Genomic DNA, 15,493 nt, shown 5'->3' with positions numbered 1-15,493 from the left:
AATTCTATGTTGGGATTAAATCCATCATCTAATCCATGTATCTTTTAATCTAGTTGTTATTTTGATCCATGTATTCTAATATAAACTTGTGCAATATTTTTATGGATTTGTTTCATACATAATGAGTTATGGATTGTATCAATGTCTTTCATAGTTTAAAAATTCCTAAACCCTTGGGTTATAATCCATGATGAGTTTAACCGAATAAACAAATTTGAGAACGCAAATGACAGATCTGATGCAGTGACATCATAATTCATATATGGGTGAAGGCGATTGGTTGTTCAACTTTTCTGGTGCCGTGGCTTCTGTTACTGCGGCAGCTTAGGATGACTCCATCACCTTCCTAAGACCATACTGAAAAAAGACGGTAGATGAAACTGAATGAGCTCTTTTAGCATCCTTTGCCTTTTTTTTCCCCACCTCGCCGAAGTCTGACTGGACCTGCGAACATCGCATCGAATTGAGCAGATTCTGAACCTCACAGCAGCAGCAACGACTCAAAGCCAAAGCGAAACTGTACAGCGGTTTGGGGTTTGGATGCATGCTGCTGTAGCTTCTCTTCTCCCCGACTTTGCAGAGATATTCTGGCAGGTGAGAAAACAGCAGGCGTTTGCTGTGTTCTCTGCCGTGTACAACGCGAAATCACAATCAGGCTTCTTTTTTCTGTTTGGTTTAGTAAACCCCGAATTGGCGTGCTCCGTAGGCGGGTGCGTATTCGTCGTGAGCGAACCATAGAACAAACAGCCATGACACGGAGGGTCTGGCTGGATGGAGCGAACCTTTTCTCGGGTAATCAGCTAACAAACACGCGCTAAATGGTGGTCTTTGATCCAGACACCCACCATGGGTTATCCTCCATTTTTCTTTCATTTTTGTCGTATTCCGTTTCCTCCGCCCTCGGAACCGTTTTTCTGACGCTAGAGTATTTCACGCGACAGCATTTGCCTTCCCTTCTAGTGCACCTCTCTACTGCTCAGATGTCGGAATCGAGAAACGAAGCACATTGCTTTGCTTCCAAATCTTACCTTTCTATCCGGGCCAAAATCAGTATGCAATCAAGCTGCCGTGTATCAAACTATCAAAAAAAAGGTTAAAAAAATTTGTACATATACTTTATTATTTACCCTGTTGATATTTATAAAGAAAAAACATACTAATAAAGTATATCTATATTTTTTTAAAAAAAAATATGATTTTTTTGCTAATTTTAACGTGTGTCATATTGCATCAAAAAAAAATCTGTCGTTCCAACAACAAGTACTAGGAAAGTGGCGGCCTGAAGAATAAAGCAACACGCCTTTTGTTTTCAGCTCCTGCTACGGTGTAGGTCATACCGTTGACAAACAACGATTGACAAATTTACCAGTAATTTCGCCAGCGGACGGTGCCTACGGAAATCACTCTGCGTAGCTGAAAAGTCGCCACGCTGACATTTTTCTTGAACGGCGACGATAAAAATAGTCCAATAAATTATTTCGCCCGAGTCGCAGGATCCTCACTGGTAGAAAAGCTTGCATTAAAATACAATGATGGTCATTTCAAGATACTAAGGGCCTGTTCCAATTCCACGAGATAAACTTTAGCTTCTTGCTAAACTTTAGCTATATCAATTGAAATGCTAAAGTTTAGCTCCTTGAAGGTGTTTGGACCATTCTGATAAAGTTTAGCACATTGAAATAAAAAGACACTCATACCCCTAATGCTACATCCTCATATTATTGAATGCACAGTTAGAGAAGGGGTTGGAGGGTAAGGGGTGGAACCTGCTATGCTGTACTAGCAGTTCTGCCTTTTTTTTCTTAGATCACTGTAGCTGATGTATTGCGTTCAGGAAAGAGATGACTCAGAGGTGCATTTGGGGTCAAGTCAACCTGTCAGTATGGCTGCAGCTACACTTAAACCAGCGACCAAGTGGGACCAGATTGGTGGATCTAAGCATGATAAACACTTTTTTTTTGTTACCATTTCCATTTACACGTACAGGAACGATCGACCCGAATTCCTTTGGAGTTAAGAATAAGCACTACATCAATCAGTATTTTTCATTTGAGACATACTCCGTATAACCGTGATCTGTACATTCTAACAATAACATAACTGGAATTTGAAACCGTGATCTGTACACTCTAACAACAACATAACTGGAATTTGAAAATGACAAAGAACAATGGACACGATCCTAATCTGATTGTGCAAAGCAAAATTCATCCTCACCCGTGGTTGCTGCAATCATCACCTAGATGCCCTGGATTGGAACAGATCCAACCGAGCCTTGGCTTCCGGGAGCAATGCCTCAACGCGCAGGTCCTGCACCATGTGTGCCTGCTTCGACGCCCACAGGAGAACGGCGAGCACGCCGGCCTGCGCGAGTTCCTCGTTCTCCGGGACATGCAGCGCGATGTAGCAGAGCAATATGAGCGCCTCGATCTGCAGCTGGTCTCCGAGGTACACTAGCTGGACGAGGTGCCGCGCGCCGCCGGCGTCCACGATGGCCCTGCAGTGGTTCACGTGCAGGTGGTTCTCGGTGCAGGCGAACTTGGTCAGCGCAACCACGGCCTCCTTCATGACCGGAACGTCGCGGTCGTCCAGCAGCTGCACCAGCGGGCCGATCACGCGGGTCTCGCTCGCGGTGAACGAGCGGGACAAGCAGCCCAGGGCGGTGACGCAAGGGCGCAGGAGGTCGTCGTCGTCCCCCTTGCGCACGATGCGGACGAGCTGCTCCACGACGGCCTTGGCTGCTGGGGAGCTGGGCTTGAACGCGGACTGCCGCAGCGCCAGGTTGTGCTCGGCGACACGGGTGATCTCCATGATCGCCATCGCGGAGTAGAACTGCAGCTCCGTTCCCGCGCTGCCGCCGCCGCCGCCCTCGAGGAGCCTGGCGAAGCAGAGGAGCGCGCGGGACTCTGTAATGCTCTTGCAGACTTCGACGTGGCCGCGCGCAAGCATCCACAGAGCCTTTGCCGCCATGGCCTTCATCTGCGCCTTGGTGGCCGGGTCCTCGGCCTCGCGCGATCCGCGGCCACTAGAACCGTTTGAGCTGAGGCTCAGCTGGGGTCTTGCACCCGGCGGCGTGACTCCATTCGTTGTCGTGTTGGTCGCCGCCATCGCGGATTGCACCACCGATTGCATCTGGTTCGCTCTTGCCCGCTGTTGGCCAGTAGAAGTTTCCAACGGGTTCGGCGGCACATTGGTTGAGGAACCAGGCTCGTCTTGGCGCACGCTTCGCGATTTGGCAAGCACAACGGAGTGAAGATTGTCGAGCGACGTCGTGGTCGCCGCTGCCGCAGTAACGGCGTTCCGGGAGCCGTTCACGCCGATGGAATACCTGCTATGCTCCTTGATGGTTCCGGAAGAGAGGTGAGTGACGAGATGCCTGACGGCGTTGCTCTGCGCGAACAGGTCCTGGCACTTGTGGCTGTGGCGCGCCAGCGACGCGATGGCGTCCGCGACCGCGGCCTGCACGCGCATCGGCGGCTCCTTGAGCGCAGCGGCGAAGACGGAGCACACCCCGGAGTGGAGGAGCTTGTCCAGGCTGTCCTCGTCGCGGCAGAGGAGGCCGAGCGCCGTGGCCGCGGCCTCCTGCCCGTCGTCGGTGCCTTCCTTGAGCAGCTTGACGAGGGGCGCGACGCCGTCCTCCTCGACGATGTACTTGGCGAAGTAGGAGTTGCCCCGGGCGAGGGAGGCGAGGGTGGCGGCCGCGTCGGCCCGCGCGGCGAGGCCGCCGGTGTGGAGGCGCGCGATGTTGTCCCAGACCATGCCGAGCACGGGCTCGTTCTGCGCGATGTTGGGGAGCCCCCGCAGGTCGCCGTCGTCGTCGCCGTCGTCGTCCTGCGGGGACGAGACGCGGATGAGCCAGGCGATGTCCTCGAGCGCGGTGTCGAGCAGGGCGAGAGTGCGCGGGAGCCCGGACACCGGGTTGAGCGTGAAGAAGCGGCGGAGGCGGGAGTGGCTCTGGAAGCAGCGCGCGGCCATGCCCGCGGCCTTGTGGAGCGCCCGCTCCGTGTCGGCCATGACGCGCGCGGCGGGGCGCTCGTACAGCTCCACCCGCGCCGCCTGCCGCAGGAGCTCGGCGAGCTTCATGGCGCGGGACCGTAGCTCCGTGCAGTCCGCCCTGAGGCACTGCCACCCCGCCTGCTGCGCTACCTGGTCCGCGAGCTGGATGGGCTTGGCCAGCATCGCCTTCGACCCCTCACCCATCCTCGTCGCTCGGGGTTGCAGGCGAATTTTGGGCGGAGAGCGTGCTGGGTCTGGTATCACCACCACGAACTGAACTTTAAATCGGGGGCTATAGCTCCCGCGGCGTTGGCACGGCGCCGAAGGGCAGATGGGCCAAGACGGCGGCAGAGAAATGCAGCCAGTAACGAACCGCCGCACGCCCAGCAAGGCCGGGGCGTCGGGCGCGTGGGTTCCTAAGCTGCTTGCTTGGCTTTGGTGTGGCCGCCGGTGTGCTGTGTTGTGGGCTGTGGCGTTGCCGTCTTAGGTTTCGTCGCTTGGCGAGCACGGATGAGGATGGAGGAGCGCTCGGGACAGGTGCGACCGGGTCGGTGGACCGGACGCGGTGGGTCAGGTCGGACGGGATGGCAGGCTGGCGATGGGCCCTCACGCACGGAGCCTTTACCGCGGGCGCGCTGTCCTCCTGATGTGGATGCTCGTGGACGTTGGTCCGCTGTTGCGTTCAACAGTTTAGCGCGGTGGTGTGGTGTGCTTTGCAGCTTCGGCTCTGGTTTTCTTTCTGGTCGCCTGCTTCCGCTTCGTTTCTCGCGACAAACTATAATTTGCGACTCCACGCCGCTGGTCTATGGCGCGCCATCGAACGCCGCGGAGACAGTATTTGCTCTTCCCCATGCCCTCACCCACCCAAGAAGCCCCCGACAGGTTGCCCGACGATGGATGGACGGGGCGTCGCTGGTTGCGATGGGTGGAGACGACGGTTGAACGAAGCAGTGGCAGAAAAAAAAAAGGTTATCGACGGGGGTTAAGCAGAGGCCACGAATTGGCGGCGGACGGTGCAGCGAAGTGGCACGTCACCGGCGGCCGAGAGCGGTGGTGCTGAAAATGCCGTTGGAGAAATCCCGTGCTCTCGCGACCACGCCGAGGGCGTGGCGTGAGGCGGCGGCAAGTTGTCAGCTGTCACGACACTACTACGATGACTCTGCTACCATCTGGTTTCTGCGGTTCCCCGTCATGCTGTGGCTTTTTAACTGATGTGTTTTCTGTTCATCGGCTCCAAATTTCGGCATGGGTGCCAATCAATTGATACGCCAATGCCATGACTCCTCTAGTCTAGTCCTCTGCAGTCTACACCATGCAGCTACATGCCAAGGGGTGTTCTGTCAGTCCAAATAAGACGCGACTGACCTGGTCCAACTGTCGACGTGGGCTGCGACCGACGAAAGTAGTCAGAATGCAGGTGCTGACTGCTAACTGGCGCTACGCGAGACTGGCCAGCGATCAAAACACACCACACGTGAGTAGAACCATATCCATATGCATGATTTCAAAACTATTGGAGAGTTCAATATGTTGTGCACAAAATTAGTTCCAAACTAAAGCTTTGTGAGAAGACCTACGACTAAGGGCATGTTTGGTTCCATGAGACTAAACTTTAGTCCCTCTTTTTTAGTCCTAAATTACCAAAAATAGGACTAAAGAGAGGGGAGGAAATCTGATTTATTCCATTTTATTTCATATATTTAGTAATTTAGGGACTAAAATAGACTAAAAGGGAGGGACTAAAGTTTAGTCCCATGAAACCAAACAATCCCTAAAGCAGAGAAAATTGAGACGGCATTGTCTTAGCTTGCCTCTCACACATATGGTCCTTTTAGTTACAATGTCGTCAAAGGGGCTTCACTGTTTCTTCTGAGTTTATTAAGTGGCTGTTTGTTTCAGCTTCTGGGCGGCTTCTGGCCGCCAGAAGCTGAAGCTGTATCCAAACGGCCAGCTTCTGAGGCGGCTTTTCATCGTAGCGCTTCGGATAGAAGCCGAACGCCCACAGTCCGCACGAAGCCGCCCTCACTTCGCTTCTAACGGAAGCCCCCGCCCACTTCGCTAGGGTTTAGGCGACGAAACGCGCCTCCGCCGCCGCCAACGAACCCGCCGCCGCTGCGCACCCAACGGACCGCCGCCAGGTCGATCTCTCCTCCCCGCAACAGGTACGACCCACTCCTCGGCGACCTCGTCCTTTCCTGTCCGTTAGTTTTCCTCCCCACTGCGACGTCAATCCCGTCTTCGCTAGGGTTCGTGCACCCTCGGCCGACCCTGCGAGTCGTCGAGAAGGAACCTTGATCCCCCGTCGTCGGAGGTACGTGAGCTCTTTCCTCCATCCGGCCCTCTCATTCTCCACCTTCGCCGCGGTGGGAGACTTGACCGTTTACTGTCCGTAGCGTTGGCTCACTCACACCGGCGACGTCGCTCCGTCTTCCTCTGGTTCCCCCCGTCGCGTCGGCATCTTCCGAGGTAGGCTGTTGGTCGCCTCGATCCGGAGGCAGTTACTACTTCAGTTCATATAAACGCTATGCAAGACGTACTAAATCAATTTTCCTTCATTGTCGCCTTCAGAAATCCGTACCAACTCGGTGTCTGCGTATTCACTTCCAAGATCAACAGCAGCCAAGGTAATTACATACACAAATTGTTAGCGTCCCCATGGATTACCATCGTTCTGTTGTATAACACAATTATTTCTGGAGTCCTGACTTGGTAGTTTGTTTGTTCACAACAAGTTTGTTAATACTACGTGTTCATACTTGTATTTGTTAGTACCTCTATGGTAGCTTGAACCAAATGTTGTCCATGTTAGAACACAATTGATGTCAATACATGCAAGTTAGTATCCCCTTGTTAGTTCACTAACAACCTAAATCCACATCAGATGGATTCAGCAGACTCCATAGCCGACAAGGCAATTGGAAGGATGCAAGAGATTGCGGACAAGATAATTTCCGTAGCTCGGGAAACAATCCGTCCAGGACGCGGGTTGACCTCTTTTGAGGCAACCAAACTTCGTGTAGCATTGGAGGACATTGCTTGCATGCTTGAGCAAGACTCTCTGGTGTTGCAAGAGAACCTGGACATCGAGAACAACGTAAACAACCCGGGTGACAGCAACTACGAACCGTCAGCCTTGTCCTCACCACCCCCAGCTGACGAGTACCTTAGTCCAGATTGGGACTTTGCTGATCACTTTGCAAACTTCTGGGGTCTTGAATATGACTCGGACCAGATGCCATCCTTTAGTGATAATGAAGTTTAAGTTAGACATTGTTAGAGTAAGTTCTTCGAGGTCATCAAGTTTAAGTTAGAACTTGTTAGAGGCAGGTGTTAGGGTCACAGGGAAAGATCAGCCTTTTGCTTCCTGCGCAGTTCTGAAGTGTTCCCTGTTCTTTTGTGTGCACCAACACTTTAATTTGATCAGTCTATATATGTAATTATGGCAAACGAATGTGACTCCTTAAGGTAGTACTTTATGTTATTATTACCTGTTCATTTTGTTGTCGTAGTAACTGCACTTCAATACATATTTTCAATCGTCTACACTTGTTTTGCACTAGATGGACAAGTCTGGCAAGGTCATTGCTAAGTGGGATAGTAGAGCAACAAAAATTTACACAGAAATATGTGTAGAAGAGGTCAATGCACGGAACAGGCCACAACAATTCCTAAACGCCGAAGGGTATGCTAACCTGATAAGAAAGTTTAAGGAATGCACTGGTCGCACGTACACAAGGGATCAAATGAAGAATAGGTGGGACTCGTTGAAGAGAATGTTCACCCAGTGGAAAACTCTAAATGAAAGGGCTACAGGTCTTGGTCGAGACCCTCATACTGGTTCAATCAGTGCGCCAGATGAGTGGTGGGCGAAGCAAAATGAAGTAAGTAGATCTTTTTTTGGTTTTGTAGACTAACAATAGTATTTGGCCATCTCAAACTAGGAACTACCATGTTGGTGCAGGCAATGCCAGGTTGTATTATGTTCAAAACAGCCCCCCCTAGAGAATGAGGATGAGCTAAAGGTTATGTTTGGACCCATTGTCTGCACAAATGAAAGAACCCTGGTTCCTGGCGTCGAGGATGCTAATTCATCATCTGATGATCATTTGGAAGCCACTTTAGGTGGGGGTGAAAACAGCACACCTGACCCCTGCACAAATGCTAGTGGGAAGCGTAAGATGCGCCATGATTCTCCAAAACCAAAGAAGAAAAAAGGTTCGAGGGAAGAGTACATGAGAAGACTAGTGGAGGCTTTTGAGTCGCGTTCAATGACCACTAACAAGTCCATTACCTCTGCTGACAATGACCCTGTTCGACTTGAGATTAAAAAGCAGTTGCAACAAGTTATGGACGATGGATCACCAGAAGGCAGCCAAATACATTTGTTTGCCACTCATCTATTGACTGAGAAAAAGTATAGAGATATTTTTGCAAACTTGCAGACAAAAGAAGGAAGGATCGCTTGGCTTCGCAATGCTTACGAGATAGATCTTAAAAAGTGCACTTAGCTGCTGGTGGTCCGACAACAGAGGCTTATTCAGTATTACCGTTGTTTCTGTCTGTTTTATGAGTCTTGTCGTTTCATTGTTGTGAGTAATAAACTTGTCGTGCGCTTCAGTTTTCCTTTCAAACAGTTTTCCAGATATTCGAGTTGAACTTGTATTTGAATAATCAGAGTTGTCTGCTTGTGAACAATGTGAACGTTCTGTCTCATTTCAATACTGAATATATGTGGCTTGTAAACTGTGGTTGTACATTGATATGTCACTTATAAAGTGTTGTTACATATGAATATGTCTCTGTTTTTTGTGTGCATGCAGATGTCTGACCCTGCTGCACACACATTTGATAATGAAATGGATGACAGAGATGCAGAATTGGTGGTTGCTATATGTGCTGTAGATGTTTGGGGCAGGAATATCAGTCACGTTCCTAGAAGAACATTGGTTGAAACTGGTATTCAATGGGTGGAGAGAACGTTGGAGAATAGTAACGACTGCTTCGATATGTTTCGCATGCGACGAACTGTGTTTAGACGATTGCATGACACATTGGTGGACAATTATGGTATGATTCCAAGCCGGGGTGTCAGTACTATGGAAGCACTTGGCATTTTCTTGTGGGCATGTGGGGGTCCACAGTCATTTAGGCAAATACGGAATAAGTTTGGTCACTCCTTGGAAACAATTAGTCGCAAGTATAGTGAAGTCCTTGATGCACTGTTTAAGATGTCATCTGACATCATTAAGCCCAAAGACCCATATTTCACCGAGATTCATCCGCGTTTGCGAGAGGCGAGATTTTGGCCACACTTCAAGGACTGCATAGGAGCAATTGATGGTAGTCACTTTCCAGCGGCAGTCCCCGCCTCGGAGCAAGCCAAATATATTGGACGACACGGTTACACATCGCAGAATGTAATGGCCATTTGTGACTTCAATATGAGGTTCACATTTGTTGTAACAGGATGGCCTGGATCCGTACATGACACTAGAGTACTACAAGATACTTTGATAACTTATGCGGACAGGTTCCCCCAGCCACCAGAAGGTATACAATTATATATCTTGTTTTTATGACATATGCTATTAATTACTGGCTTACGTATTGAACATATGTATTTCATGTTTCTGCAGGTAAATACTATCTTGTCGATTCAGGTTATCCAAATAGAAAGGGCTACCTTGCACCTTATAAGGGTCAGAAGTACCACATTTCTGAATGGCAAAATGCGAGGCAACTTATTGGTAGCAAAGAAGTATTCAACTATGCACACTCTTCGCTACGCAATGTTATAGAGCGATCGTTTGGGGTGCTTAAAATGAAGTGGAGAGTTCTATTAAGTCTCCCTTCTTTTTCGCTTACCAAACAATCCAAGATAATTATTGCGTGTATGACATTGCATAACTTCATTAGAGAGAGTGCTCTACACGATAGAGACTTTGATGAAGTAGGACCTAGTAGCAGCAGTCATGATGTACCTTTAGGTGAGAGTAGTAGTACCACATCTGATGAGTTAGACATGAGTGCTTTTCGAGATGCAATTGCTAATGCTTTAGTGGCGTAGTTAAGTATGTCAATGTAACGGGACTTATGATGTAATCAACTGCACTAATTATTGTGTAATGACCTTTTCTTCGTTATGTGTTTCATTTTATCATTTCTTCGAACAGAATCTGCAATTTGAGAATCTGATTATCCAAACACGTAGATTCTCACGAACAGCTTTTCTGCACAGCTGGCGAACCAAACACCTAAATTCTAACCACCAGCTTTTCCTAACAGCCAGCTTTTCCCCACAGCCAGCTTTTCAGATAAGCTGGTCAGAAAAAAGCCGAACCAAACACGCCCTAAGACATCGCATCATGCAAAAAATGCATAATGAGCTACTAGTATTTGTCTGGAACTCACAATAGCACCCTATCGCCACTAAGCATTTGCTAGAAGTACATGCTAACACTTAGAAGAAAACACACAAAAAAAGAACAAGACGAAGAGACAACATAAGCCTCTTTGGTGTAAGGGAATGGACACTTCTAAGCAAAACAAAGACAAGTCTAACACTTTATGAAAATGTGTGGTTGCTACAACCACCCGGCTGAGAAAATGTTGCACCCCAAAGCACTTGGTGGACTTGTACCTCAATTTTGTGGGACGTGGACGTTCAAACCAAGGACGCTCCAATCAAGGTGGACAGTAGTTTGAACCACACTTCAACTCACAATGTGATGTCAACATGTAAGATGGCCCAAGGTGCTTCAACTCCATCCCAGCAGAACCAAGCAACACTAAGGCTATTCCACCACCTGATGGGAACATCAATCACATAGACAACATATTTTTATCATACACTTCTGAAGATTTGTTTGGATATTGTGCCTAGGCTCCTAGTACTTGATATACTTATTTTTTCATTATTCCCCAAGTGTTGTAATAGTCATTGTTTTTTTTGTTTCTATTTCATCTAGCACATTTGGTATTTTCATTGTTTTAGTAAGCATACATATATTATAAACTTTATATACTTATTTGTTGGGAGTTTTGTTTTCAAATCTCTATTTAATATGGGCTAGCAAAGTGACTCTACGTTACGACGACAAACAATCTTCTTCGACGCGAACTCATCGTCCGCTGGTTTTTTTACCTTGTTGGGGTTCAAAAAATGAATAAAAATAAATAAATAAAGTAAATTTAAGGAATAGTTCCCTTTTTGAGGGGGGCCCTCGGGGGTCGTGGAATGCTTTTCTTCTCCTCTTATTCCATATGGAATACAATGAGTTAAAATTTGCTCCAAAAAGAGGATGAAATCCATCCTATTAAAAAAGAAATAATTCGAATCCGAAATAGAAAGATTTTTTTCAAACTCAATTCTTTATTTATCTTTTATTCCAAAATTCTCCCAAAAATCCAATTTCATTTTTCAATGAGGTTAGATGATCTAGTTTTTAATATTATTAGTTTACTTAACTGACAGATTCCACAACAAATCTCTTGATTCGGAATTAGGGACTCATGTTTCGTCTGTCCTCCAAATCAATATCCGGTCCTCTTTGAGTCCTTTCACCATCCTTTTCCAATTTTCCTCAACCCAACTACTAGTAAAACTGAAAGAACAATAGAAAAAAATTAATCAGAATCAATATCCTATGCTTCAGTTGTACGGTGCGGCTCGCGGAAGTGGAATAGAAGACCGATAGGGGATCTATGCATCGCGACGACACACCAATCATATTAGATGGTATAGTGGTGCAACAGTGGCACAACACTCAAGGGCCCGGTGACGAGATCTACCCCAAAAAATAAATATAAAATTAAAGTGGACCTTCCCAAAAAATAAGTTTTAAATTAAAGTGCATATAGCAGATATTAAATTGCAGATACTGCACTTTATCTTAGCGACAATACCTAGATAGATATGAGTTGAAAAGGAGACCTTCCCCTTCTTTGTAGCTAGCTTGGCTATTCATCCTTCTTCAGCTAGCAATGTCGTACTATCCAAGAGTGATACGAGTTTGGGTGTTTTCTCATATCTTATTTAGCAGGTAACGTTTTATGTCACAACTGCGTGTTAGATTAAAAAAAAGTATAAGGACTTTTTTTGTAAAAAGAATGACGATGGAAACTAGGAAAATTAGTGTTTCATAGGAGTAGAGATTGTATGGGAGTCAATCCAATGGAGGAGAAAATGTGCCTAGTGGACAATGATATACTCTCATTATCTATTATCAAAGTTTTATATAAATTCTGATAAACTTAAGATGATTTAACTTTTGTTATTGTGTAGAGTGACTACAATTTTATAACTATATTCTTTATTTGAGAGACGTTTTCCATGGCCCCATACATATCTCGTATCTCCATAAATCAAATAATCATAATGTTAACTATATATAAATATTAATGATTATTATGTCCAATAAGCATTATTAAAATTGATTACATACAATATTTTTATTTCAAACTAATTTAAACGTATAAATTGATAGTATTTTTATGTTTAATTGAATTTAAAAGCAATTGAGAGCACCTAGAGGGGGGTGAATAGGTGATCCTGTGAAACTTGAAAACTTAAGCCACAAAACTTGGTTAATCGTTAGCACAATAATTGCCAAGTGGCTAGAGAGGAATCCTCAACAAAACACAATAACCAACAAGGATCAATCACAGAGATGGTACGGTGGTTATCCCGTGGTTCGGTCAAGACCAACGCTTGCCTACTCCACGTTGTGGCGTCCCAACGGACGAGGGTTGCAATCAACCCCTCTCAAGCGGTCCAAAGACCCACTTGAATACCACGGTGTTTTGCTTGCTTTTACTCAATCCCGTTTGCGAGGAATCTCCACAACTTGGAGCCTCTCGCCCTTACACTTTAAGATCACAAAGAAACACAGAGCAAGGGAGGGATTAGCAACGCACTTAAGACAAGAAATCACAGCAACACCACGCACACAAGTCGCAAAGAGAGCTCTCAACACAACTCAAAGAGTTCACCACTCAACTAGAGCTCTAATTGCTATCGCAAAGAATCAAAGGCGCGGAATCAATGTCTTGGTGCTTAGGAATGTTGTAAGAATGCTTCGTGTGCTCCTCCATGCGCCTAGGGGTCCCTTTTATAGCCCCAAGGCAGCTAGGAGCCGTTGAGAGCAATCTAGGAAGGCTGATATTGCCTTCTGTCGACTGGCGCACCGGACAGTCTGGTGCACACCGGACATGTCCGGTGCCCGATTTCTTTCCATAAATGGCGCAGCCGACCGTTGGCTGCCAGAGAGCCGTTGGTGCACCGGACATGTCCGGTGCACACCGGACAGTCCGGTGCCCCCTTCTAGCCGTTGGCTCGGCCACGTGTCCCGCGCAGATCGCGCGGCCGACCGTTGGCCCGGCCGACCGTTGGCTCACCGGACAGTCCGGTGAATTATAGTCGTACGTCGCCGGTGAATTCCCGAGAGCGACCAGTTCACTCGAGCCAGCCTGGCGCACCGGACACTGTCCGGTGCACCACCGGACAGTCCGGTGCTCCCAGACTGAGCAGACTTTGGCTGAACAAAGCCATCTCATTTCCAATTCGATTTTTCCTGTTTCCAGCACTTAGACACAATACATTAGTCTCTAAAACAATGTACTAAGTCTGAGAAACATACCTTTATCCTTGATTTGTACTTTGTCCACCATTTTACACTTAGGCACTCGTGTTGGGCACTAAATCACCAAAATACTTAGAAATGGCCCAAGGGCACATTTCCCTTTCAATCTCCCCCTTTTTGGTGATTTATGCCAACACAACATAAAGCAAGTAGAACAAGTACAAAATCAATACAACTGAGAACTCAAAATTGTTTTGATTCAATTTTGACATATATGGATCATCCTTTGCTACCACTTGGTTTGTTTTTGCAAATCAAATTCAAATTTCTATCTCTAAGTCAAACACACATGTTAAGACATAAAGAGAGTCATTCCAAGAGAAATTGATTCAAGATTTCAAAAACTCCCCTTTTTCCCATAATCAATACTTCTCCCCACAAGAAGCCAACTTTTGACAAGAGAGATAATAAAAGAGTTTTGACAAACCAAAAGCTCTATTCTACTATTTTCAAAATCTCTCAAGTGGTAGCTGATCCATTTATTGCTTTGGCCTTTATTTTCTCCCCCTTTGGCATGAAGCACCAAAACAGGATCAATCTTGGCCTTAAAACCCCATTGCCTCACCAAAATCTTCAATAAGAATACAAAGGCAATAAGAGTACATGAGATGAACTTGGAATAAGTTACCCTCTCACCTGAGTGCAGTGGAAGTCTTTCATGGTCCAAGGCCACCTTTTCCCTTTCAAACCTCCTTTGAGACTAAAATAAGCAAACTCAAGCACATGGTTAGTCTCAAAGGGTCAAGTTGTAACACAGCTCACCCTAAAAATGTGCATCACTTTGCAACGGACTTGTGAGGTCCAGGGAGTGTTTGTACAACTTGAGCACCATAACTAAGCAACAAAATGCATAAGGAACATGATCAAAGGCATAAACACGTGTATGCTATAAATCAATCCAAGTTCCGCGAATCTAAGACATTTAGCTCACTACGCAACCTGCAAAAGGTCTTCTCATCTAGAGGCTTGGTAAAGATATCGGCTAGCTGGTTCTCGGTGCTAACATGGAACACTTCGATATCTCCCTTTTGCTGGTGGTCTCTCAAAAAGTGATGCCGGATGTCTATGTGCTTTGTGCGGCTGTGCTCAACAGGATTTTCAGCCATGCAGATAGCACTCTCATTATCACATAGGAGTGGGACTTTGCTCAGATTGTAGCCAAAGTCCCTGAGGGTTTGCCTCATCCAAAGTAGTTGCGCGCAACACTGTCCTGCGGCAACATACTCGGCCTCAGCGGTGGATAGGGCAACGGAAGTTTGTTTCTTAGAGTTCCACGACACCAGGGACCTTCCTAAGAATTGGCACGTCCCCGATGTACTCTTCCTATCGACCTTACATCCAGCATAGTCGGAATCTGAGTACCCAATCAAGTCAAAGTTAGACCCCTTTGGATACCAGATCCCGAAGCAAGGCGTAGCGACTAAATATCTAAGAATCCGCTTCACAGCCATGTTGGGGCGAAGGCAAAGACGCCACCCTTCGCTCGAGGCCTTCGCTGCAGTCGCTGGTCTGACAGAAACAAAACGGGCAGGGACACCCTTCGCTCCATTCGGCGCCAGACGAAGGCCTGCGACGACGTCATCCCACGGCGCGGCCTCGTCCAGCTCTAAGGCCCACGTGTGATCTGGCCCATTGTAACGGGCCCTGCGTGGCCGCCTTTGTGTTACGGGCCTAATTTGTAAAGGCATTCTTGTAATTACAGCTTGTAACCCTGCTTTATGGGAATATTCTGGGGATAAACTAGGTGTCTGAGGGCACATGCGTCCTTAACACAAGGCGCTGGGCACTCAGATACCTATAAATACCCCCGCACAGTGCCCGTGAGAGGCTAGATCAACAGAGCTATTGCTTCTAGC

At 47.2% G+C, this 15,493-nt stretch overlaps 1 protein-coding gene across 1 annotated transcript; it reads right to left on the bottom strand.

Moving 5' to 3' along the window:
• Nucleotides 1–2,032: 2,032 nt before the first annotated feature.
• Nucleotides 2,033–4,437, bottom strand: LOC100381961 (armadillo repeat only 1). Its single transcript, NM_001323066.1, has one exon. The coding sequence runs from the start codon at nt 4,198–4,200 to the stop codon at nt 2,236–2,238; it is 1,965 nt and encodes a 654-aa protein (NP_001309995.1). The 5' UTR covers nt 4,201–4,437; the 3' UTR covers nt 2,033–2,235.
• Nucleotides 4,438–15,493: the final 11,056 nt, after the last annotated feature.

The sequence above is a fragment of the Zea mays genome, chromosome 9 (genome assembly GCF_902167145.1).
Source record: "Zea mays cultivar B73 chromosome 9, Zm-B73-REFERENCE-NAM-5.0, whole genome shotgun sequence".
Taxonomy (NCBI): domain Eukaryota; kingdom Viridiplantae; phylum Streptophyta; class Magnoliopsida; order Poales; family Poaceae; genus Zea; species Zea mays.
Note: the sequence above shows the minus strand (reverse complement) of the source record. Positions and strands in the feature narration are given on the sequence as shown.

Excerpts from the sequence above, each read along its gene's own strand:
- LOC100381961 (NM_001323066.1), bottom strand. The coding sequence starts at position 4,200 with ATGGGTGAGGGGTCGAAGGCGATGCTGGCCAAGCCCATCCAGCTCGCG.